The following is a 26,226-nucleotide window of genomic DNA, read 5'->3' as shown; positions in this document are numbered from 1 at the left end:
GAATATAACTCATGTATTTATTAGCATTAGGGATTGAAACTCTCACCTTCATTAATTAATTTATTTTTTTAAAGAAATAGAAAAGTCGAGATTAAACAGCGTTAAAAACACACAAGAAAAAAAGTCAACTTTTACTTGTGAGAAATTCCCGCCCATAAATAATAATGGGGAGACCCACACCAGATCAGGAATCCGATCCCATAACTCACACGTGGCCGCAAGAAAGAGCGCTATTGTTAACCCGTTTATTTTACTATTTAATTTTAAAACAGTAAAATATTTTAAAAAATAATTATATTTAATTTTTTTATTATAATAAAAAATTTTAATATAAAATCACAATTCAATTCAAATTAAAAACTTAATTAAAAACTCGGATTAAGAAATTTTTTTATTTAAAGAAATTTTATCAATTACTGGTAAAGGGAAAGTAAACTTCATTCTATTTCCTCAAATAAAAAAAAAAAAAAGTAGAAAACAGAAGAGAACCCTACTCTTTATCGTAAGGTTCTTGTGGGTGGCGTTGCCGAGCAGCAGAGAACACAGTAGTGAAGACAAGACAAAAAAAGCTTCTTATTCTCCTTGTGTGTGTGTGTGTGTGTGTATATATATATATAACTATGAGTTAGGGTTTTAGAGGGCAGATAGAGAAACCACCCCCAAAATCTTCCTCCTGGCTTTTCCCATTCTGCGAAAGAACCTGCCAAGGTTTTCCTCTGGTAATGCCATTTGCTGCTTCTCGCTTTTGAATCGGAGGTACTTCCTTTGTAAATCTCTCTTTTCTTACCTTCTATTGTCATCAAGGATTTTATTCCTGGCTCTCGTTTCTGGATATGGAAATCTTTGTTGTGTCTCGTTTAATTTTGATTCGAAAGTGTTTGGCAGAAGACATGAGTTAATTAGAAGTTTCACCGTTGAAATTAGCAGCAGACTTGTAATCAAATTCTATGCCAAATTTCGTTTCCATTTTTTTTTCAATGGGTAATGTGAAATAGGATTTTTTTTTTAAATTATTGTCAAAGAAATGAAACATGATGAAGTTGAGGAATTGTTACTATACCAATGGAGAGGTAGTTGAGACTACGTAGGATCTATTTGGTTCTCAAAATTTCTTATTTGTATGCGTGCATGGACTGTGTAAATGTATTCTCCTAACTTTCAATCTTTTCTTTTGCTTTTGTCTCCAGATTTTCAAAGAAATAAGAATGAAGTTGTATGGGTTACTTAGATTAATTGCTGTGGAGGAATATTATTTATAATAACATGTTTATGTTAAGCTGGATATAATACAATGGACCATCAGTTTGATCTTTGCGACTGGTTTCTTGTTCCCCAAGTTTTTTCTTGCCCCTGGGCTTAAGGGGCTTGAGTATATGCTTGCTTATGGCAGTTTAATTATGAGTTTTCTTATGGATTTTCTCTTCTTTTCTTTGTGCAGTTTCTGTCAGCTTTCTGATATGGCTACTGAAGGTGGGAAAAGCTTTGCTAGGAGAGACCGTCTCCTGGAAATCGAATCAAAAGTTCAAAATTGGTGGGAGGATGCCAATGTTTTCAAGGCTGAATCTCACGAAAGGCCTCCTGGGCCCGGAGAAAAGTTCTTTGGGAATTTCCCCTTTCCGTATATGAATGGCTTTTTGCATCTTGGACACGCATTCTCAGTCTCAAAGCTGGAATTTGCTGCCGCCTACCACAGATTGAGAGGTGCCAACGTGCTGTTTCCCTTTGCTTTCCATTGCACTGGTATGCCCATCAAGGCATCGGCTGATAAACTTGCACGTGAGATCCAAAAGTTTGGGAATCCACCGGTTTTTCCACGTGAAGTGGAGGAGCAAGAAATCGAGGAGCCAGAAGCTGAGGCAGAGGTTGCAAACGACGGCGCGCCTCCAGAAAAATTCAAAGGAAAAAAGTCTAAGGCTGCATCAAAATCAGGTGGACAGGTATACCAGTGGGATATTATGCGTAGCTTTGGCCTCTCCGATAATCAGATAGTTGAGTTCCAAGATCCATACAAGTGGTTGGAGTTCTTCCCTCCATTGGCAATGGAAGACCTTAAGGCTTTTGGCTTAGGTGTGGATTGGAGGCGCTCGTTTGTCACGACGGACAAGAATCCTTTCTTTGATTCCTTTGTTAGGTGGCAGATGAGGAAATTGAAGTTCATGGGAAAGATCGTGAAGGATCTCAGATACACGATATATTCTCCATTGGATGGGCAGCCATGTGCGGATCATGATAGGGCAACGGGAGAAGGAGTTCAGCCCCAAGAGTATACCATCATCAAGATGGAGGTGTTGCAACCCTTTCCTCCTAAAATGGCAGTGTTGGAGGGTAAGAGAGTGTTTCTGGCTGCAGCAACTTTGAGACCAGAGACCATGTATGGGCAAACAAATGCATGGGTATTGCCTGACGGGAAATATGGAGCTTTTGAGATCAATGAAACTGAGGTATTCGTTCTCACGGAGAGAGCAGCTCTTAATCTGGCTTATCAGAAGTACTCTAGGGTCCCGGAGAGACCTACTTGCTTGGTTGAGCTAACTGGTAACGACTTAATTGGCCTTAAGTTAAAGTCTCCGCTTGCGTTTAACGACATCATCTACGCCCTTCCCATGTTGACCATCCTGACAGACAAAGGTACCGGAATTGTTACAAGCGTACCTAGTGATGCTCCCGACGACTATATGGCTTTGCATGATTTGAAATCAAAACCAGCCTTGAGAGCGAAGTACGGTGTGAAGGATGAATGGGTACTACCGTTTGAGATTGTGCCTATTATTGACATCCCGGGATTTGGAGATAGAGCTGCTGAAAAAGTTTGCGTGGATCTCAAGATCAAGAGCCAGAATGAGAAGGATAAGCTGGCAGAAGCCAAGAGGTTGACATACTTGAGAGGATTCACCGATGGAACAATTGTTGTTGGAGAATTCGCGGGAAAGAAAGTCCAGGAGGTAAAGCCCTTGATAAGGAGCAAGCTTTTAGAAACGGGTGAGGCAATTATGTACAGTGAACCAGAGAAGCGGGTGATGTCACGATCAGGTGATGAATGTGTTGTTGCTCTAACAGATCAATGGTACATCACATATGGTGAGCCAGAATGGAGGAAGCTGGCTGAAGAGTGCCTTGCTAACATGAATTTGTACTCCGATGAAACGCGACATGGGTTTGAGCACACCTTGAGTTGGCTTAACCAGTGGGCTTGCTCGCGTTCATTCGGGCTTGGAACTCGCATCCCCTGGGACGAGCAGTTCTTGGTTGAGTCATTATCTGATTCAACTATTTACATGGCTTACTATACCATCGCTCATCTGTTACATAATGAAGACATGTATGGAACCAGTAGATCTCCCATTGCACCTGACCAAATGACTGATGAGGTTTGGGATTTCATTTTCTGTGGTGGCCCATATCCAAATTCATCCGATATCCCTTCATCAATTCTTAATAAGATGAAGCAGGAGTTTGAGTACTGGTACCCATTTGATATCCGAGTTTCTGGTAAGGATCTAATCCAGAACCATTTAACTTTCTCTATCTATAACCACACGGCGATCATGGCCAAGCAACACTGGCCTTGCGGCTTTAGAGCCAATGGTCACATCATGCTCAATTCCGAAAAGATGTCCAAGTCCACAGGAAACTTTAGAACAATCCGCCAGGCAATCGAGGAGTTCTCTGCTGATGCTACACGATTTTCTTTGGCCGATGCTGGTGATGGTGTTGATGATGCCAATTTTGTTTTCGAGACTGCAAACGCTGCCATCTTGCGTCTCACAAAAGAACTTGCGTGGATGGAAGAAGTTCTGGCCGCTGACTCTTCTTTGAGGTCGGGTCACCCTTCAACTTATGCTGACCGTGTCTTTGCAAACGAGATTAACATTGCTGTCACAACAACTGAGCAGAATTACCACAATTTCATGTTTAGAGAAGCCCTGAAGACGGGCTTTTATGATCTTCAAGCTGCCAGGGATGAGTATAGGTTTTCCTGTGGTGCCGGGGGAATGAACCGCGATCTTGTGTGGCGATTTATGGATGTGCAGACTCGGCTTATCACTCCAATCTGTCCACACTATGCAGAGTACGTATGGAGGGAACATTTGAAGAAGGAAGGATTTGTGGTTAATGCTGGTTGGCCCGTGGCAGAAGTTCCGGATCTAACCTTGAAGAAAGGCAATAAGTACTTGCAGGACTCAATAGTTCTGATGAGGAAGCTGCTTCAGAAGCAAACTTTGGGTTCAAAAAAAGGCAACAAGAAGGCTGCACCAGTTACAACTACGACCGAGGACAACAAGCTAGTAGTAGGCCTGATATACGTCAACGAGCAATTCAACGGATGGAAAGCTGAATGCTTGGAAATGCTACGAAGCAGATTTGACAATAGTACTCGCACTTTTACCTCAAGTGACGATGGGGAGATATTGGAGGCCATTCAGAATAGTTCTGTTCGCCCGAATGACAATTTCAAAATGACCCAGAAGCTCTGTATGCCTTTCATGAGGTTCAAGAAGGACGAGGCGATTGCGCTTGGGATTGAGGCGTTGGACTTGAGGCTGCCGTTTGGGGAGATGGAGGTTCTTGAGGAGAACTTGGATCTGATTAAAAGGCAAATTGGCCTTGAAGAGGTTGAAGTCTTGTCCATCACTGATCCTGACGCCCTTGCTAAAGCTGGTTCTCTTGTCAGACTGATTCAACTGAACCCTCCTTCCCCTGGAAACCCAACTGCCATCTTCTTGAGTCCTTGACTAGGTGAGATTCGTTCCTTTGTTTTTCTTTTTGTGTTTATTTATTTATTTTTGCTCTTTTGGGTTACTGTCAGTGAAGAGATGTTTCATTTGTTTGTGATATACTGAAATTATGACCTCATTTTGTTTTGTTTTATGTCCTGTATGTTAAACATAGGTCCCATGAAGATTGATAATGAATTGCTTTTGGAGGAACTTGAGTGAGAGGAGCAATAAGGCTTATGTTATGGATGAAGTATTATTGTAAAATGACACATTTCTGGGAGAAATGATAATGTTACAAATGAAGGGACACAAATTACAGTTTGTCTGTTTTGTTTTTTTGTTGTTGGGCGGAGGCTGTACTGGTGTTTAGAATTTTGAAAATTTTCCTGCCTGTTTTGTTTTTGAACTTCTAAGTCATGTGCTATCTTTTATGTAATTCACTTCTTAAACTGATATACCTGTTCTATTACAGGATCTCTTTTATTCGTGTTTTTTTCTTTTTTTTTTTTTTTTTTTTGGGTTTTTATTATTATTTTTTTCAACACTTGTATTGTGGCGTTATTATTTGTCATGGTAAGGATGGAGTTTTCTGATATATGAATAAGATATTATATGTGAGGTCAGAATCCAGATAATTTATCCATGTTTAGAAAAAAAAAAAAAAAAAAAAAAGCTTGTTGGCTCTTGCGGCCAACCCCTTTAAGCTGTTGAAGACTTGTTTTTTTTTTTTTTTTAAGCCACTTAAAGGCTAAAGCTGATAAAATAAACTTCTAATATAGGTTTTATAAATACGTAACTTTAAAATTTGCCAAGTATTGTGACCGGATAAATATATATAACTTTAATAATTAGAAGAGAAGGTAGGTTGTGATGATATCTAAGAGCAATGTTATATGTTACAACCCGTGATTTTTCTCATACCTTTTAACTAATCACAAATTATTCAGGGAAAAAAAGAAAACACTCACTACAAATTCATTTACCAAGTTCACTGAACAAACGTCTTGCACAGCCTTACATACCAATATCTAACCGATTTAAACACCAATAACAATGATCATCACCCATTCACTAGTGATAAATAGCATCACCAATAATTAAGAATCAAACACTCTACTCTTTTTTTCTTCCCCTTTATTTTTAATTTTTAATTTTTTTTCAACGGAAAGAATCAGAGACTTTTGAAGTGGGTGGTACTAGTACAAAAGAGCTGCTTTTTTTAAGGCCATGGGGTTGATGGTCCAATACTTCATTCACAAGTGGAATTAGTTTCTGTTTGTGGATTTTGTTTGTTTGTTTGTTATACCAATTTGTAATTTAGATGTCTCAATTGCTATCCACTTGTCTCTGGAATTTCCAACACAAACCCACTCTCCTCAGTCCTCAGGTGGTCTTACAAGCATTTAGCATCACCACTATTTTAGTCAAGTTAATTATCATTTCTTTATTTGTGTCAATTACCAAAAATGCTTGGATTGGAACGAGAAAAGCAACCTTTATTATCTGTTTTTTTTTTTTTTTTTTTTTTTTTTTTTTTTTTTTTTTTTTAATTGTTTGCCTTTGTTTCTCCTTTTTCTTTCTTTCTTTGTGGAATAAAAAGTAACTCCACCAACTTCAATTTTTAAACATTTGTTTAGACACGACACCTGCACTTCTCAGTTCCAAATTCTTCCAATTATCCATAATATATATATATATATATATATATATATATATAAACCACAATTGACCATTATTGTCACTCACTATTGTAATTTTTAACAGACGAAAAATATTAAATAAATATTTTGAAATATGCTGATCTCATAATTAACATGGAAATTTGTGACCCATTAGTAATAATCACCGCATAATTAAGATTGTTCCTTAGTTTTCCATGGACGTTTATGCATGCAAACATCTGGTGCTTAGCTGATGAGGTACTGCAGTACTTGTCATGGAATGAAAATGAAGCCACTACTGGACCTACATATATTTGTCCCTTTAGTTGGAGTTCGAATTTATGCTTTTCATGAATTCGTGCATACTTTTTATCTGTTTTTCACAATGAAAACGTATTCCATGTGTATGTATTTATAATTTTATGTACATATTCGTATTGCACATTGAATATACAAACACACACACACACACACACACACACACATATGTATATATATATATATATATATATATATATATATATATATATATATATATATATATATATATATATATATATATATATATATATATATATATATATATATATATATATATATATATATATATATATATATATACACACACACACACACACACACACACACACACATATGTATATATATATATATATATATATATATAGATGTTCCTTCTTTTATGTGGTTGATAAAATGAAATGGGATTGTGTCATTGTCAAATATTAAACAAGAGAATATAATCATGTAGTGGAAGCTTCTCTATTATCAGCATCAATACCACTAGCTAGTATGCTCGATTTAGTGGCCAAAGAGATAATAATATGACAATGAGAGAGATTATTAAAGCAAAAAAAAAAAAAAAACACACACACACACACATATATATAGATAATAATAGAGCCATTTTCATTTTAGTGGGAATTAATATTCTCATTCTTATTCCACCACCAACGCAACACAACACAACACTCATGTTATATCAATTAGCTCTCTCTCACTCTGTTATTCCATGTTATTGGCTACCCTTGAGAACCTTTTTCTTTTTTAAATTCATTCTTCTCACCTTTTCCTTCACTCCTTTAATTTTAATTTTTTTTTTGTTTGCCTCTGTTTGCTTTGTGGGACCCTTGCTGCTGACCCATCAATCAAATTTAATTGATATTGACACTCATGAGGAAGATGGTGTAATTATTGCCTTTTCTTTCTTTCATTCTTCTTCTTCTCCTTCTTGTAAGCATGAGGTCCATGGTACCTTTTTTGGTGTTGGATAGCAAAAGTTATTTCTGAAACAAGTAAGTTTTTGTTTTCTTCTTACAAGCTTAGAAGGTTTATCCATCTCTTTAGTTTCTTTTCTTTTTTGTTCATTTTGTACTTATGTATGCATTTTGATCATTGCTTTATTTTCTTTATCATTATCCATATATTGATTTGTTTGTTTGGGTTCTACTGGTTTAACTGTCGGAAACTCACTATTTTGATCTTGATATGATTAGAACGAAGATTAGCTATTAATTAGGTGTGTTTATTTTGCAATTTTTGATGCTTGAATCTAATTTTGTTTTTATGCTACAGTATCCCCTTACTTCTGTGTGTTCTGTTCTAGACCATGTTCACTTTTAATTGCTGTTGTATTATAAATCAACAACAGGCACTATTTTTGGCTTCAAAGAAACATCACCACGTAAAATATTTCTGCAGATATCACCAAATACAAAATTTTATTTTTACTATATATATATATATATTATAGATGAGTGTTTGTATGTTTATAGGTTTATATTGAGCTGTATTTGATAAAAGACTTGCCATGTTTTACATGAAAAATGAAATTTTGGGGGCAACTAAATAAACCATAGCGAAAGCACAGTGTTTGTACAACCATATACGTTCTCAACTCTCAAGCATAATTTCTCTTGATCGATACACACACACACACACACACACACAGATATATTGGTTATGGCTACTTGCTATATGGTTACGTAATTTCTAGAACCATTCATGCCATGTTATATACAGCATATTGTTACATTAATCATCCAAACTGTCATGTTTTGTAAAAGTTGGTACAAACATCTTACACTATTTTTCATAGGATTCTAAAGGGGTGGCAGGACAGAGTTCAGAAGGAACTTTGTAACATGTTTGGAGTGTTCTTTAGCTGGCTTCCTCTAAAGTTAGACGTTAAGAAATGGCTAATACTTCTCCTGTTGTTAAAACTCAGTTCCCAATCCACAGAACCTGATGTGGAAGGTACTGCCAAAATTTAGTTTAGTGTTGGCCGTCTTTTCCTCTAACCAAAATCTTAAATTAAGGTTACTCACTAACTTTATTTTTTCCAATTTCAATTATGTTCAGGTGAAGCTTTGACTGATTTACTAGTGGCACTCAATGATTCCGCTGGTCGGATAACAGATTGGAACTTTAATTTTGTCAGCCCTTGCTTTAGTTGGTCCCACATCACTTGTAGAGATGGAAAAGTCATCTCCCTGTAAGTGCAACTACTTTGAGCACAACATATGTTTGTTCAGATTGATTACGAAGGAAGTTCGATTTCTAGGTCTATCTGAAAGTCTTACTGCATTACTAGGAGAATTCTGTGGTAGTGTACAATTATATACAGAATTAGTACGTAAATTTAACAGAACTTGATGACAATTTGAAGATTTGTGATCGAGTAGTACTGGTAAAGTGCATTTTTTGCACCCTACCATTTAAATTTCCTATTTCTTGTTCTCTCTCTCTCACACAGGAGCTTGGCTTCACTTGGACTTTCTGGAACCCTTTCACCAGCAATTACTATACTCAAATTTTTGACTAGCCTGTAAGCAATTATTTTCACGAAAAAGGTTGCGCATTTTGCATTACTAGTCAAAGTTGAAGCAGATCTTTTGAAACTATCTATAGGTGCTATAGTGAAGTTAAAAGTTCTTCAGATTAATTGTTATTAAAACAGCCACATGGATTTTATTTTATTATTTATTTATTTATTTTTGTTCAGTTGCTTTGTGAGATTTTAGAAGTCATTGAATAAGTCTTTGTCTTGCAGGGACATTCAGAATAATAGTCTAAGAGGGGCTTTACCAGATTATCTTGCCAACATGACTCGACTACAGAATTTGAATCTGGCGAACAATGATTTTAGTGGCTCTGTACCCTCCACTTGGGGTGAACTTTCCGGTTTAAAGCATTTGTAAGCCCTCATTTTCCATCTTCTAAGATCAATGCTTGTACATTTTTAATCTGCCAATTCAGAGTTGTCTTGACTGCTCAACTATTTGAATTTGAATGCTTAATATTGTAATTGGACAAAATGAAAAGACTTCACCTTGAAAAGTTCTATTGATCACCATTGGCAATGCAATAACCACGTATGTGACACTGCATTAAAACTGCGAAATGATTAGAGTGGGAGCCAATCCTCTTAGTTTTTGCCATGTGACAGTTATTGCGTGTGGTGGCGCATCACTAATAGTGATAAATAACTCTTTGCTGTCAAAATTCTAAAGAAAAGAAAATGTTTTGATGACCAAGAAAAGTAAAACATTTTAACCCATGTTACAGGGTTCTGAGGGGGAACCAGATAACTGGAAAAATTCCTGATTCAATAAAAAATATAACCGGGTTGACAGACCTGTATAGAATCTTTATCTAAGTCTCATGTTGTTGTTAGTCTTGTCTTGTATATCTTATGAATTCTCTAACTTTGGTCTTGTATTAACCAAAATTTTTCTTTCAATTACAGGGATCTTTCTTCTAATGACTTGAGTGGAAGCATCCCATTGCAACTCTACTCAGTTCCAAATTTCAAGTAAATTCCAAGTGAACAATTTTTTTTTTCCCCCTTTCTAATGACATAATGACATCTTCATTATCATGCTTACTTAATCAACTAATTTATGGCTAAACTTTTCATGCTGCAGCCAAAGTGTTGAAATGAAAACCAAATAAATACCATTGACAAGATAGCAAACAATGTCTATCTATTCTATGGATTACAATACACCTGATGTTCACAATTGTAGCACCTTGTCAGTTTTTCAGGGACACGTCTTTCTTGTGGCTCTAGCTTGGAGCAACCTTGTGTTTCTAACTCTCATCCTCAAGGTTCAGTCATTCAACTGTTTTAAGTGAAATGTATATATTTTGTCCTCTAGGTTGATCCTTTATCTTGCAAAAAAATCTTGGCAGTTTCAACCAACAAGGGAAAACTTGAAGCAATTATAACTTCTGCAAGTTGTGCTGCATTAGTACTGCTACTTGTTGTGGCTGTCTTTGCATACCGTTACCATCGTCACTTGAGAAAGCTCAAACAAGATGTGTTTGTTGATGTCACAGGTAATATTTTCGTCTTTACTATACATTGATATTAGTGGCATTGATATCTTGAGACACAAGTAGTAAGAAGCGACTCTAAGCAGGTCAAAACCAGTGGTGTAAGCAATAGCTTAAAGGAAATGGGAAGTCATATTTTTCCTCCTTGAGAATTGTGTTCAAGTAGTTTAAACCGATTATTTACCTTGGAAAAAGGGATTTTTTTTCTCTCTAAATTTTGTTGGAGCTCATAATAGATCATTTGCCAATTTAGGTGAAGATGACTACAAAATCTCCCTTGGCCAGCTGAGAAGATTTTCACTGCGGGAAATTCAGCTTGCTACTGACAACTTTAGTGAGAGCAACATAATAGGGCAGGGAGGGTTTGGGAGAGTGTATAGAGGAGTCCTCTTGGACAACACAAAGGTTGCAGTGAAACGCCTTGTAGATTATTATAGTCCTGGTGGGGAGGCAGCATTCCTCAGAGAAGTCCAGCTCATTAGTGTTGCAGTCCACAGGAATCTGCTGCGTTTGATTGGGTTTTGCACAACCTCATCTGAGAGAATCCTTGTCTATCCTTTCATGCCAAATCTTAGCGTTGCATACCGCTTGAGAGGTACGCTCTTAGTCTATCATTGTCAAATTTTGGAAAATTATAAAATTTTCCCTTATGTTTAAGTGAAATACAAGGCTCAAATTTACATTCTTGATAATTATAAAGTAATCCCTCACACGTCAATCCCTTAGTTATTTCACCCCTAATGCGAGATCCAGTCAAAATTAGACAATAACTAAGTGCTATCCTCAAATTCTGCTAAGTGCTGTGGTTTGTTGCCTTTAAAATTTCTTTATATGTGTGTATATATGTCACAGATTTGAAACCAGGAGAGAAAGGGTTGGACTGGCCAACAAGGAAACGAATTGCATTTGGTACAGCACATGGCTTGGAATATTTGCATGAACACTGCAACCCTAAGATCATACATCGTGATTTGAAGGCTGCAAACATCCTGCTTGATGATGATTTTGAAGCTGTTCTTGGAGACTTTGGGCTGGCAAAGCTGGTTGACACCAAAATGACTCACGTCACCACGCAAGTCCGAGGTACAATGGGTCACATCGCCCCCGAATATTTGTCCACTGGAAAATCTTCCGAGAAGACGGATGTTTTTGGTTATGGAATAACACTTCTTGAACTTGTCACCGGACAACGTGCAATAGATTTCTCGCGACTTGAAGAAGAGGAGGATGTTCTTCTGCTTGATCATGTAACCTTCTTAATCTTTTCCGTGCACTCAATCAAGACATGCAGATAAAGAAGTGTTAAGGATGAGTTTTAATAATGTTTAGCGCTGAAATTGTGTAAACAGATAAAGAAGTTGCAGAGGGAGAATAGGCTGCAAGACATTGTGGATGGAAACTTGAAGAGTTATGAGCCCAACGAAGTGGAGACAATCATTCAGGTGGCTCTACTCTGCACCCAATCATTGCCAGAGGACCGTCCAACGATGGCGGAAGTCGTGAAAATGCTGCAGGGAGTAGGACTTGCAGAGAGGTGGGCTGAGTGGGAGCAGCTTGAAGAAGTAAGGAATAGAGAATTCTCACTCTTTTCTCACCAGTTTCGTTGGGCATATGACACCACACATGACCAAGAAGCTATACAGTTGTCTACAGCAAGATAATAGGCTTTCTTTTGCATCATGTGTCAATTTTGAGAGTAACTTTACTGAATCAGATATCAACTTCAGATCAACCATAAAGTCTGTATATAAGTCAATATAACTTTTTTTTTTTAATTTTTTTTTTAAACATGGGGGGCAACATGTTTTTCTTTGTGAGAAACTGCTGGTGGTTAAGTACCTGTCTGTAAGATGATTGCATTCTAAGGATGTTATAAAGGTGTTTAATTTACCCATTGCTATGCTTTAATCTATTTTTATGGGGAAGTTACAACTCACATACAAGTGAGCACATTGGTGTCTATGATAATGGAACCCTCACATCTCATTATAGAACATTAGGATAAAATTTGTTCAGCATTTGATTTATCGGTATAATTATGAATATGCGTGCCCAAACACTAAAAAAGTCTTCTACTCATATCAGCGTCCATGTTCAGGGCTAGATAGAATTATGTATTAAAAAAAAAAAAAAAGAGTACCATAACCAAAATGAATAAAACACCCTCTTTCAGTAAAACTAAAAAATAAAAATAAAATAAAACAAAAGAACACATAAAACACCCTCTTAAATTCGACTCTTGCACAAATTGTATTCTTAACAACTAACTGAAACTCTTACAAAATAACTATGCTAAAATAAATATTCAAATATTATCACCAAAAGTAGTATCTACAAGAGATACAAAGAAACATTAATATAAGGAGACATGTAGAAAATTTATATACAAGCAACTCAACGAATTTACAAGAAACATCCTCTTCCCCTTTCAATAATCAGTGCCCTCAGAACTCTTCCGACACCTCTTCATCCGTTAAGATCATGGTCAGAAGCGAATACTTAACGCGAAGAGATATCTTGCCACTGTCAACAACAAGTCTTGCCCCAGAAACGGCCCAATAACCAGGTGAGTCCTGTGGTCCTCTTGTCATTTCTCTGGTGTCAACAAACCTCAGAAGTTTAGTTGTCTGTGTTGGAACCGGAGGGCCTCCAGGGTAAACAGCAGAATTTATGTTCACATCAGAAGGCTTTGGAGGAGGTTTTTGAGCTGTTGAGAAAGGAGCGCTGAATAGTGTTGAGACGATTCCAGATTTCTGGGCCAATCCAGGGGAACCATCCCACTCAGGCTGTCTCACAGTAGATGCGCCAACAACTTTAGAGAAATGGAGTCTCAAGAAAAGAACTTTCTTCATACCGGAGTCTCCGACTTCAAAGTGAGCCGCAGTGACAACAGAGAGCTCATCGTTAGCCTCAACTGGAGCCGTGCAGACATGAGAGAAGCTCTTCCACTGAACCTTTTCATAATACCTGCGGTCAGAGGAGCGATGAGAAACATTCCCATTTACTTCATCCTGGAGTTGGAAGGAATTTGGCAGGGATGAGAGATGCTGCAAGTGGATTGCTAAGCAATTGCTTCTTTTTCCCTCCAGATACAGTCGGAGACCAGTCACTGGCTTCTTGCCCACATCAACCTATTACAATCATCATTACTACGTTAAGATACTAAAAGGATGCAAATATTGAATTGAAATGAGAAGGTTCTGAAAGCTGATATTGTTCTAATCCTTGAACTTTTGACACAGGTTTAAAAGAGAAGATTACAGAGTCCTCCCTTGGGGTTCAAGTGAAAATGCAACGTTTACCCTTGCATTCTTAAAAATTACAAAAGTAACCCATCAGATTGCAAATCCCTTAAACCTTCTACTCTTAATTTAAATACGGTTAGGAATAAGTGTGAAAGAAAGAATGGGTGCGTTTGGTTTCGTTTCCAAAACATTTCACGTTTTTCAAGGAGGAAAAAATGAAATTGAAAACGAAACGGCGTTTGTTTAGGAAATGTTTTGAAAACGAAAACGAAAACGCAAACAGTGAGAATAGTTTTTGTGAAGGAATTTGGAGAACAATTGAAAGTTTTCACTTTTCTGTTTTCATTTTCTAATACTTATCAACAGTATTATAATATATTAATTAATAATTATCAAACACAATTTCACTCTTTTATTATACTCAAAACAATATTTTAAAAAACCAATCAAACGCAATTTCAGAATCGTTTTCAGAATGATTCTCAAAACAATCTCATTTTTACTTTTTATTGAAAACAAAATCATTTTGAAACCAATTCCAAACGCACCCAATATGTCAAGATAGATAGCTTTGGCATCTCGTCTAATTTATGTCATTACGTCTATTAAAAAATGTCACAGGGGAGATGTTTAAAGGGATTAACAATATGCCGGATGTTCTTGTAATTCTTGAGGAAGCAAGGTTGAGTATCGAATTTTACTTGGACTGGGGGGAGGATTTTGTGATTTTAGTTTTTAAAAGATGCAAAAGAGCATCCTACTCAACAATGCAGTAGAAATTCTATTTTAAATAGAAAGAGAAGCAGTAGCATACCGGAATTGTATTAACATGGAGCTTTGGACCCATTAAGCTAAACTGCAAAGCTGCACCACCTTGTGGCTTCTTCTGAGGACCAAGGGCAAGCTCACCAAATACCGGTGCCCACTGCGTTGGAAGTTGGAAGTCCAAAAATTGATGCAGTTCTTCAATTGGTGGTTTATCTGCACTTGATTAAAATTAACCGAAAAAGAAAAGATGATATCAATAACAATGCTTACACCGCTAGCATTTTGACAGAAGATCAATTGTCATAACCATGTAATAGAATGCATTAGCTTGTGCACTGACAAAAGAAGGGTCATGCTTACATCTAAGGTAGAGATTAATAGCGTGGCTTAAAAACCCACTCCCATTAATGCCACTCAGTAATGAAGAAATCGGGATCAATGACATGGAGATTACATCAGGTTCAAAGTACACAGTTTGACACCAATTGTCGTGGGATAGATTTTTATGTAAGCTTCCACCTTTTCTCTTGCAGATAAATTTTGTATCCTGCAACTGAAATATGTGAAAGAAATAAGCGATTACCAAACTCTACTGGAAAACCATTTTGGCATCTTGTGAGTATTTATAGGTTTTATGTCAAAAGAATCTTAAAACCTTTAAGATGGACATTGCGGGATAAAGAAAATTACATGGATAACCAAGAAACTCTTTTGGCCAAAAAAAAAAGAACAAAAAAATTCATATTTATGGAATCAACACTTCAATTACTTAAAGAGCCGGTACAGATCATAATCATCACAAGTAAGGGTCAAAGATTGAATCTAAAACAGTGAGCCTAAGAAAGTTCAATGACTTCCTGACCCTTTACCTCTGTATTAGAGTATGAACTCGATGGAATCCTGTCCATGATAGTTAGGCTGTGCTCCTTAGTGAACTGAAAGAGAACACAGAACAAATTTATAAGCAATACATCCACTGCATAAGATCAAGCATTTTTGAGAATTATTTTGCAATATCAAACTGCTTCAAAAAGCTTAACAAGTTTAAGAACTCTATATTTGATTGAAAAAGAATTTCACCTCCAAGAAATTGCTTGAAGGGACAAGGTTACCAGGTATCAAATACAATCAAATCTATACAAAACTCAATGTACAAGAATGCATAAAAGTTCTTTGGAGAAGAGCATCATATGCAAATTTTCTCCCAGCAGATGCAACAACATGAGGACTTACTAAGAGGTCGCCCATCCTAGTACTACTCTCGCCCAAGCACGAATAAACAAACCTCAAGTACATCAAAACCATTCATATTTAGAATGAATTAACTCATTTTAGGTTTACAAGGATAAGGTCCTTCAAACCTTGTTCCTCGTGTTGGATTTCTCAGAACTCCTATCAGCAAACATTTTATCTGCCATCTCCTTTAACTTCTTTTGTAGATCAGCAGGCTGCAGAGGTGATGAATGATGCTGCTTCACATAAATAGTATCTTTTCCTCCCATTTTTACGCCAACAATAACATGAGTACCATACCTTTCAATGAACCTGCAATAAAAAGACTATTAAAAGGTTTTCTGAACCCAAAAGCAAAATAGTACATGCAAATATTCATTCATAAAAAAGAGAATTTTCCACTCACAGATCACCATGACTATGATGCATTCTAGAAACATGCATAAAAATTGGCGGTGGGAGTTCTAGGCACAACAGTTTAATGTCACAGAGGGTCCAAAAAGAAAAATCAACTTTAGAGGCAGGAAAAAGGATGATAGATAGATATTATGTACATCTTGTTCGATTAAATATGGATTTCACCATAAGTTATGAAATAATAATTGGAGATTAATATCGCGAACCCCAATGAGAATATATAGCCAAATGCACAATGCTATTTATCACCATTATTATAGCATCATCACATGTACGGTAGCAAAATACAACTGTCACATGGGAAAAAAAAAAAAAGTAAAACTAACAGGTCACTCATTAGCATTTTTCATTGCTAATAGAGCCGTAAGAAGTTCACCTTGCCAATGCAGCTGGATCCCAGGAAGATGGCACAGCTTGTTTGACATGACCACGCAATACCACCTGGGATTTTTCGAGAGCAATATTATAGAGCGTGAAGGAAACTCCATCAAAGGCAAGGGCTTTGGTGTTGGCAGCATCTTTCTGCCAACCTCCTGTGAACTCAAAAGCGGTGTTGAAATGGCCCGTTGGGATTTTCCCGGACAGCGATACCTCCTGGTTAAATAGTTCCGACATCTACAAAGTAACAGATAAGTGAATATACATTACCAAAATCCACTAAAAAAACCTAAATTATCCATCTCGATCATACGGGCATAAGATACCAAGAATGTCACTGACAACTACCGAAGCTCAACTTGTTTGTTAATGTTTCAAATAAGCGAATATATGAAGCAATTCAGCTGTAACTTACTTTTCATTCATAATATTCAAAGAAAATCAAAAGAGCAGCTTCAGAGTTCAAACCCTGTTTCGGAGAGGGAAAAAAGAGGATTTTTTGTAACATTAGCCAGGCTAAACTGCTCATGGTTTGCAACTTTCATCCCTGAATATTTTGTTAACAATGAATTTCATAAAATAATAGCAATTAACTCCAACCATTAGTGGAGGTCAAACTTTAGAAGAGATAATTACAAAAAAAAAAAATTTAACCCGGAAATTCTCTAGGCATTTTCCTCCCTGAAAAATCATTCTTTTGGTAATTTGAGTCCCTGTTATAGTCTAAAGAATTTCGTAGAATTTATCTCAGATTAACGCTTAACTGTTACTTTTATAGAAATAAATATAGGGTATCAAATCACAACAAGTTAAAAGTTATAAGCGCAAAATAATTTGACTACCAACTCTCAACTTATGTGTTGTTGTTTCAGCCAGCAAGGGAAGCAATTCAAATGAGCATCAAATTAAGACAAGAAAAAAAAAAGCATCTTCAAAATTCAACTTTTATAGTTTTATTATTATTTATTATCAGAAAAGAAAAGAGAGGGAAAAGAAAAGGAAGCTAGTCAATTAAAGTTAGAAGAACTAGGGGAAGAATAAAATTTGTATATAAATAAATGAATGAATACGTACCTGTTGAAAAGAGAGAACATCAGAGCCAAACCTCATGCGCTCGCCTTTATCGCACTTGATGGATTTGGGAACATTCTGAATACAGATTCCACCGGGAATCGCTATTTCTCTGAGGACATCTTCGTCGACGGCGATGAGACGGTGGTCGGCGCCGGCGACGGAGGACCTCTTACAATACTTGAGGCGCAAGTCAACGGTGAGGTCGTACCCCAACCCTATCGCCTGAATCGCAGCCTCGGCGGCGGCTTTCTGCGCGGCGGTTGAGGCCCTCACAGCCATCACCACGAGTATTTACAAAAGCGAAACCTTATTACCTTTGGCTAGGGCTTCTCTCCTGATCAGTTTTGGCGAAAAAATCGAAACTTTGTTTGGTTGGCGAGAAAGGAAAATAGAAAAAGAAAGGAGAAGGAAAACTCCGATCCCGGAGAAGAGAGTTTAAAGTGGAAACTGAAAATCAGAGAGAGAGAGAGAGAGAAAGGGAAGTTTTTTTTATTTGGAATAATAATGGAGAAGTGGGGAGTGGTCAACGAGCAGAAGATGAGAGAGAGAGAGAGAGAGAGAGAGAGTCAAAGGTTGAGTGCTGGGGTGGCGTGGGTGTATAGACTTCTCCGAAGCTGCCTTTCCTCTCCCTTCTTCTCTTCTCTGCATGGCATTTGTCGTCCCTCCATTTTCTTCTCTTCTATTCCATTCTACTAACTCTCTCTCTTTCTCTCTTATTTTGCATTTTTGCTTTTGGATTTTTTTTTCCTATTTTAATTAATTATTGATGTACAGCAATAGCCTCCTCGCATAAGGGTCAACTCAAAGGGCGTGAAGAACAGGACAATCCAAAGCATTTTAGGTTACATTGTTACATGACTTGCGTAACTGGAGCAGATGAAAAAGAAAAGTACAATTATTGTATTATTATTGACTACACATATAGCCTTGTTAGGATGATTGTTTTGTTTTTTATTTTATTACTTTAAGACTTTATTTATTTCATCTATTTAAATTTTTAATTTTTATAATTTTAAATTTTTAAAAAATATCACATTTAATTTACTTTAATATAATTAAAAATTATTAAAAAATATCACATCCTAATTTAAACTAAAAACTCAAATTGACAAGAGATCTAAACATATACTTTAGTTTCAAGTTGTAAATATACACATAATTTATTTATTTTTTTTAGAGAGAAAAAATAGAGAGATCGGTATAACAATGTCAAGAGGAGTGGACGGCACCTAATGCAGATTGAAGGGGACTGTCGCACAAACTTAAGGAAAGATAACATTTGACCAATCTCTTCTGGCTGACCGATGCCTTGCTTTAAGAGAGGATTGCAAAACAGTTGACAAATATATTATCCCTTTTTTAAAAATTTTATTTATTTACTATTTTCACAAGAACCAATCTGCTTGTTGCTCAATTTAAGAATATACAAAGTTAAAAAAAAAAAAAGAAATAAAAAAGGCGTAGTTGCAAAGAAATATGTGGGCAAAGAAAATGGCTCTCTTTTTCCCAAGTATGAAACAGAAATACAGAGTAATCAGGTGCCATTGACGGATTCGCCCACTATTGCTAATGGGAGAGAAATTCTCTCTCTGTCTCTCTGTCTCTCTGTCTCTCTCTCTCTCTCACACACACACACACACACTATGATGCTTCTACTCTTATGCATAGAAGTTGGAAGCGGCAAACTACAAAGAAATTAAGCCGGAAATTTCAAGAGCACAAGCTTCTTATATTTTTCTTTTGACATTTAATAATGTTATTATATTGCATTCATTGTTTTACAACAGAAGCTACAGAGGGTATGTTTTTTTTTTTTTTTTTTTTTTTTTTTAATGAATTACAAGCTATAAAGTTCATAACATCACAGTACTTCTTTTTCAAGCTTCAACACTGCCATGAACGCTTCTTGAGGAACATCTACTTTACCAATAGCCTTCATTCTCTTCTTCCCTTCAGCCTGATAACCAAAACACATTAAATCAATTACGCACAAAGCTATAACTTTTCCGTCATTTGCTAGATTGAAGAGAAGAACAGTACCATTAAAGCATAAACAGTTCCATCAATTTAAGCATTATTTTGGGTTATTATTATTATTTATCCATGCATCGAGCAATATAGATACTTCTGAGAGAATATAAATATATTATATACCTCAAAGAAAGAAAAAAAAAAAATATATATATATATATATATATTATAGGCTTAAAGAAGCTTTTTGCAACCTCGTCAAAATTTAATTTCTAAACAGACGTATATTTTAGCAAGTAAGCACCTGTTTTCTAAGCAACTTCTTTTTCCTGGTAATGTCTCCACCTATACGAGTAAAAAGGAGAAAACATTAGTGACAAGTGGTAGCTTTATAGAAATACCACTTTCGAAAGAGCAGGTCAATTTTTTTTTTTTTAAATTTTATTATTTGCTTATTATTATTTTTTAAAACAAGTCAATATCTCACCATAGCATTTGGCTAAAACATCCTTCCTGATTGCTGATAAAGCCTCACTAGCTATCACTTTGGCACCTATGCACGCCTGTCGCGGATATGTTGCAGAAGGTTACAAACCAAGTCAGTCAAGCTATTACTAATACTAACAAATGACAACGGGGTCTTAAAGGAAAGTGGAACAGAATTTTCTTGGTATTAATTTGTCTATTGATGTATGTTAATATCATAAACACAAAATGGTACTAGAATCATAAGACTCTTGTTGGATAACCTAGCAAAAGATGAATGAAATCTTACTTGAATTGGTACTTTAAACATTTGTCGTGGTATAAGCTCCTTCAGCTTTTGTGTCATATATATATATATATATATAAAGGTAGCCTAAAATCACATGGGATATTACACATATATGTGTACATATTTGGTTCATATGCTGCTTCTGTACTTTGGCGTCCAGATGAATCTTTTGATTATAGAAAAGTCTTGTTTGACACCCACCAAGATACTAAATATTGTTCTGAGAATCTAAATACAATTAGAAAGAAAAGAATGAGCATGCATAGGTCAAGATTACCTTATCCTTGTGTACTATAGTTGCTAATGGTTCAACACGATCACCGTTAATCTGAATGTCAAGTTTTATCAGATCACTTTCCTTGTACCTGAAGCCATTTTGATACATAGTGACTTACTGAAAGTGCATTACTTTCCTTACAATCAATGCACAAAAGGAAAAGGCCTCCATTATGAAAAGCAACAAAGAAATATTCTCCGCTCATATTGACCAGGGCATCCTCTTTTCATAAAAGAAGCTCTATCAACTGTTGAAATGCCATGGCGATTATAGCTAACATCTATAAAGATAAACATTCTACGCTTCTACTTTAGTATGCTACCGCCACAAAGAAAAATATGATTCAAATGGCTCACTATATGAAATTAGGGTATTCTTCTGGGAAGCCTGTTAACTATACTTCACATAAAGATGCTTCAAACTTATATTGCTCATTTAACTTTTTCTAAGATGATGTTATTTGCCCAGATGTAGATTTTAGCATAATCTTAAACATAATTTTTTTGCAATTATAGGATCGTCACAAAGATGCGATTAATGTTTACATAAGGCTAAGTTGTGCTTTTACCCGATGAATGTGTACCCCAGCATAACTTTTTTGTGATTATAGGATCATCACAAAGATGCGACTAATGCTTACGTAAGGCTAAGTTGTGTATTTACCCGACGAATGTGTACTCCATGCTGGCATAACCCTTACTTCTGGATTTCAGCTGGTCAAAGAAATCACCCACCATCTGTAAATCAAAGAAAGAGGAAGAAAGAGGAGGGGAGACACGAAATGGTTAACAGAGTTTACAAGTTACTTAAGCAAGTTGATTGGACAACAGGGGAAAAAGAACCTCTGCAAGGGGTAATTCATAGGTAATTGATGCCCTATTCTCAGTAATAAATTTCATCTCTTTAAAATCTCCTCTTCTATCTTGAGCTAATTCCATGAGTGGACCAATATAATCTTTCGGCATAAGCATCTCAATCTGTAAATATGAGTAAGAAAGTAAGATATAAGACCTTTTTATTCTCAACATAAAAAGTTGAAATACTTTATCTTGAATTTCAAACAACAAAGTCAAGCAAATACCAATACAAGCGTTACCTTGACAAAAGGCTCTTCAATTGAAGTCCTTTTTCCAGGTTCGGGAAGTAAAGATGGATTTGAGCACTCCACCTGCAAGAAAGTCGAAATACAACATACCAATGCTATAGCTTGGCATTTAGCAAAATACTGGAGGAAATCAACGGCAACCTCATAAATAAAGTCAACAATATCAACACGTCTATGAACATATGGATTGTTTTGAGAAAGAAAATGGATGAGTTTAGGATTGAGAAGAAATTACAGTATCACCATTTACACAGTTCACTCTGTATACAACACTTGGGGCAGTAGTTATTAAGCTCAGATTGTATTCTCTCTCAAGCCTTTCCTGCACAGTAAAAACATTTGCAAGGATAAATTCCAGATACGAGAACTTTATCAGTTGTTCGAACACATGCAAAAGGAAAAACATCAACTATGGGTGCGGCCAAAAGGTAAGCCTACGCCTTTTAGAGAATAACAGGTGGTAAAAACAGAAAATACCTGAACAATTTCCATGTGTAGAAGACCCAAGAAACCACATCTAAAGCCAAAACCCATAGCACTTGAGGTCTCAGGTTCAAACTGCAAATGAAAGATTGACAGAGTGGCAAACAAGAATGCAGATGAAAGCTCTAATACACAAAGATTATGCCATAGGAATGCAGATGAAGGCTCTAATACACAAAGATCTATAAGTACTAACTGGCAAAAATCATAATATTACTAATCATGCGAACCTTTAGAGCAGCATCATTAAGTTGCAGTTTCTCAAGTGCATCGCGTAACTCCGGAAACCTGCCAAAAAAAAAACATAGGATTAAACAACACCAACGACATTAAAGAAATATCAAAATTCCATCGATGAAGATGAATAAATATGAAACAGCCAAGAGAACAGTACTGGTCTGCATCAACAGGAAACAAGCCACAGAACACCATCGGTGTGGCTTCTTCGTATCCAGGCAATGAATCTTCTGCCCTTCTAACATAATGGGTGATAGTGTCCCCAACCCGCGCATCAGCTACCGATCTTATAGAAGCTGAAAGATAGCCAACCTGAGAAGCAACAAGATAGTATGCAAAAACTAAGTACCAAAAAGAAAAACTGTAATATATAAGGGGAAAGTAGGTACATGAATGTCCAAGTTCAAGCGCGCATGTGTACATGAATGTGCATGTGCATCTGCATGCATCAGAATGATCAACTTAAAGCAGCAGAAAAAGCCACAACTACACCTAAAAGTATTTTATAGCAGTCCCAAGCAATTCGGCCATATAAGCACTATTTGGATCATTACCTCGCCAGCGTACAATTCATCAACTTGTAACTGACTGGGAGATAATACTCCAATTTCATCAGCAAAATAGTCCTGTAGTCTAAAAAAAGACGTTAGCAATATGCCCTAAATGCCAAATACTTGAGAATAAAAAATTAAAATAAGCATGCGTGAGTAATTTATACAAAATTTACATTAAGGAACAATCATTATTACGCTATAATGGAGCGAAAAATTTAATAGAAATCATATTTTACCTTATCACTAGCCATAAAATAAATTCTGTCGCCTTTTTTTATTTTCCCATCAACAACTCGAAAATATACGATGACACCTCTATAAGGATCATAGTAACTACAAAAGATTCAGAAACAAGACAGTAATCTTAATTAGAAAGCCAATTCCAAATGCAACTCTAGTACAAAAAAGTCAATGACAAATAGTTGGGCGTGGAACAATACAATAAAATGAAGTAATAATAAAAGATAAAGAGTCTAAATGACGACGGCAGAGGAAAATCTTGTACCTATCAAATATTAAAGCTCTCAATGGCTTATCAGCAGTATCCTGTGGTGGGGGAATTCTCTCAACAATTGCATCTAAAATTTCACTTATACCAATTCCCTCCTACACAAGAAAAGCACCACCAAACAACATATTACAGCAAGAACTAATAAAATTCTTCAGCACAATTGCTCAATAGACCAATGTGACGAAATTTTTTTAGCAGAAAAAATGACAAGGAACCAACCTTTGCGGAGCAGCGTATTGCATTGCTACAATCTAGACCAACAATCTGGATTAAGGAAAAAAAAGGAGTGAGACTTAAACGATTAACCAACAAGAAGTAATACATAAGTCACATAAGCAATAGAAATATCAATGTAACAACCTCCTCAATTTCCCTGATAACCCTGTCTGGTTCAGCACCTGGAAGGTCTATTTTGTTCAAAACCTGTAAGAAAAGAGTCGTTATGTCACTGGTTTGATGAAATTTAACTACCGAATGAAGGGGGAAAAAGGAAGAAGTAATCTTCGATAACATCAAATAGAAGGAGATAATCAATCAAACTTACAGGAATAATTTCTAGGTTATTTTCCAGTGCCAAATAAACATTGGCCAGCGTTTGGGCTTCCACTCCCTTCAAAATGACACCTAGAAACTTATTACACGGTAATAAATAACTAATCCAAAGAAAAAGGTATATGAAAGGTTGATAAAAAGAAGTCACCTGGGAAGCATCTACAACAAGGAGAGCACCCTCACAGGCAACAAGAGATCGGGAAACCTAACACACAATACACAATGACAAACCAACTGTGTGAGGAGAAAAGAGATAAAACTATACTATTCAGACACCAAACCAGTAACTGGAACACGCTTTACAACTCGACTCCAAGACCATGAACCAGGTAGTGCACATCGAATCAAAGAATGATTAACTCAGTTAATCACATCAATAGTAATAAAAATGCGTGATATATATTGCAGTTGCACACACCTCATAAGAGAAATCGACATGCCCTGGAGTATCTATTAAGTTGAGACAGTACGGCTCGTTTTTGAACACGTAACGCATCCGAGCTGCCTGCCACAAACAAACATCAATATTAACAATTTGGGATGATCCATGTTAAGACAACTGATTAGTTTATGCAGAGTGTCCAAAATAGTTAAAATTGTTAACTTTCCCAAAAAAAAAAAAGTTAAATTGTTAGTTAATTGTAAGCATGTGTAGATATTAGCAGTATTAGACTGTTGTATCCACATTTCTAATCAATCCGAAAAATCAGTTTGTTCTGAGAATGATTGTAAGCAAATTCTTTTTACTCTCGGATTTGATCTCTTTCTCTAGAAATTTCATCTTTGAAAGACTTTTCTGAAGGATCTGTAATGACAAGAGAAGGAATTTGAGGAATATAACAAAACCTGGAGTTTGATGGTGATGCCCCGCTCTCTTTCTAAGTCCATGTTATCAAGAAACTGATCCTTCATTTCACGCTTCTGTACGGTCCCCGTCATTTGGAGCAACTTATCCGCTAGAGTAGACTTGCCGTGATCGATATGCGCAATTATACAGAAATTCTTGATATTGGAAATCGGAACCTACACAACAACACAAACAATAACGATAAACAACTAGAATTATACCATTTTCCAGAAGCAATTTCACAGCAAAAAAAAAAAAAAAAGTTAAGAACCTTTAAAAGACGGTCCCGGCCGACTTGGGCGGCGACGTCGAGGTCGGAGACGGCAGTTCCGGAAGCAGCCGCCTGGCAAGAGATAGAGAAGCTCCTCGAGGAGGAGTAAGAGAGAGAATAGGAAGAAGAATGGGAGAATTGAAGAGCTTTAGAGATAGAAAGGGGAAAGGAAGATAAGGATGAGGAGAGGGTGGTTGTTCTGGAATGGTGGTGGTGGTGGCAAGTGGATAGAAGAAGAAGCGCCTGAGAGGAGGAGGAGGAGGTCATGTAATTGGCCGCCATTTTTGCTTTCCAGTTGAGCCAGAGCCTGGAAATGAAAGAGAAAACACTCCAACACTCCACAAACCACTCGTTTTTTCGTTTGCAGCCACAAAACGATTTAGAGGCTAGCGGGAATTCTGACGCGGCAGCGACCCACCCACTGTTCGCTTCCAAGTTCAATTACAATTCGCTCTCGGCCTCGCACCTCTTTTATTTGGGTTGGGCTCTTATCTATTCAAAGCCCACCAGTTACAGTCCAGTCCAACAATGAAAATGGGGAGCCTTCGGCCATCCTTGGGCTTTCTCCAGTTGAAGATTGTCCAATTTTAAAAGGCCCATTTTGAGATTTTTTTTCAAAAATAGTAAAAAATAGGTCAATATGAAAAGCTTAAGAAAGTATATAGGCTAATTTTTAGTTATAGAAATTAATAGGCCATAACTTATTAAGTTATGATTCATAACCAGATAAGTTATTGATAAACTTGTCAGGTTATGGTTCATAACCAGACAAATTATGGACAAAAATCGTGAA

The 26,226-nt window shown here is 36.5% G+C and overlaps 4 protein-coding genes across 6 annotated transcripts; 2 read left to right on the top strand and 2 right to left on the bottom strand.

The window, feature by feature from the left end:
• Positions 1 to 439: 439 nt before the first annotated feature.
• On the top strand, positions 440 to 5,194 carry LOC21385916 (leucine--tRNA ligase, cytoplasmic). Its single transcript, XM_010097589.2, has 3 exons — positions 440 to 756; positions 1,439 to 4,737; positions 4,891 to 5,194. Exon 2 carries the CDS (start codon positions 1,458 to 1,460, stop codon positions 4,731 to 4,733), a length of 3,276 nt encoding a protein of 1,091 aa, XP_010095891.1. The 5' UTR covers positions 440 to 756; positions 1,439 to 1,457; the 3' UTR covers positions 4,734 to 4,737; positions 4,891 to 5,194.
• Positions 5,195 to 7,621: 2,427 nt separating this feature from the next.
• Positions 7,622 to 12,611, top strand: LOC21385915 (probable LRR receptor-like serine/threonine-protein kinase At5g63710). 3 transcript variants are annotated; one of them, XM_010097588.2, is made up of 11 exons: positions 7,622 to 7,692; positions 8,496 to 8,653; positions 8,759 to 8,891; positions 9,153 to 9,224; positions 9,450 to 9,593; positions 10,146 to 10,211; positions 10,437 to 10,507; positions 10,592 to 10,738; positions 10,989 to 11,330; positions 11,588 to 11,982; positions 12,085 to 12,611. In XM_010097588.2, exons 2-11 carry the CDS (start codon positions 8,542 to 8,544, stop codon positions 12,394 to 12,396), a joined length of 1,794 nt encoding a protein of 597 aa, XP_010095890.1. In that variant the 5' UTR covers positions 7,622 to 7,692; positions 8,496 to 8,541; the 3' UTR covers positions 12,397 to 12,611. The 3 variants fall into 3 exon arrangements, with proteins under 3 accessions (XP_010095890.1, XP_024021047.1, XP_024021046.1); XM_024165278.1 differs by lacking the exon at positions 7,622 to 7,692 and adding an exon at positions 7,869 to 7,916; XM_024165279.1 differs by lacking the exon at positions 9,153 to 9,224.
• Positions 12,612 to 12,943: 332 nt separating this feature from the next.
• Positions 12,944 to 18,693, bottom strand: LOC21385914 (MACPF domain-containing protein At4g24290). Its single transcript, XM_010097587.2, has 7 exons — positions 17,851 to 18,693; positions 16,775 to 17,013; positions 16,110 to 16,293; positions 15,618 to 15,683; positions 15,109 to 15,301; positions 14,795 to 14,961; positions 12,944 to 13,866 (listed from the first exon to the last, which is right to left on the bottom strand). The coding sequence occupies exons 1-7, from the start codon at positions 18,127 to 18,129 to the stop codon at positions 13,180 to 13,182; spliced, it is 1,815 nt and encodes a 604-aa protein (XP_010095889.1). The 5' UTR covers positions 18,130 to 18,693; the 3' UTR covers positions 12,944 to 13,179.
• An 895-nt stretch (positions 18,694 to 19,588) lies between these two features.
• LOC21385913 (translation factor GUF1 homolog, chloroplastic) lies at positions 19,589 to 25,825 on the bottom strand. The gene is made up of 22 exons (XM_024165281.1): positions 25,434 to 25,825; positions 25,162 to 25,338; positions 24,734 to 24,820; positions 24,464 to 24,520; positions 24,308 to 24,373; positions 24,124 to 24,186; positions 23,983 to 24,027; positions 23,758 to 23,858; positions 23,489 to 23,585; positions 23,253 to 23,324; positions 22,856 to 23,010; positions 22,692 to 22,749; positions 22,456 to 22,536; positions 22,214 to 22,300; positions 21,970 to 22,041; positions 21,716 to 21,850; positions 21,537 to 21,610; positions 20,874 to 20,961; positions 20,597 to 20,680; positions 20,309 to 20,384; positions 20,126 to 20,166; positions 19,589 to 19,807 (listed from the first exon to the last, which is right to left on the bottom strand). Exons 1-22 carry the CDS (start codon positions 25,713 to 25,715, stop codon positions 19,712 to 19,714), a joined length of 2,094 nt encoding a protein of 697 aa, XP_024021049.1. The 5' UTR covers positions 25,716 to 25,825; the 3' UTR covers positions 19,589 to 19,711.
• Between the last annotated feature and the right edge of the window lie 401 nt (positions 25,826 to 26,226).

This window comes from Morus notabilis, unplaced genomic scaffold (genome assembly GCF_000414095.1).
Source record: "Morus notabilis unplaced genomic scaffold, ASM41409v2 Scaffold2020, whole genome shotgun sequence".
NCBI classification, from domain to species: domain Eukaryota; kingdom Viridiplantae; phylum Streptophyta; class Magnoliopsida; order Rosales; family Moraceae; genus Morus; species Morus notabilis.
This window is presented reverse-complemented; position numbering and strand designations above follow the sequence as displayed.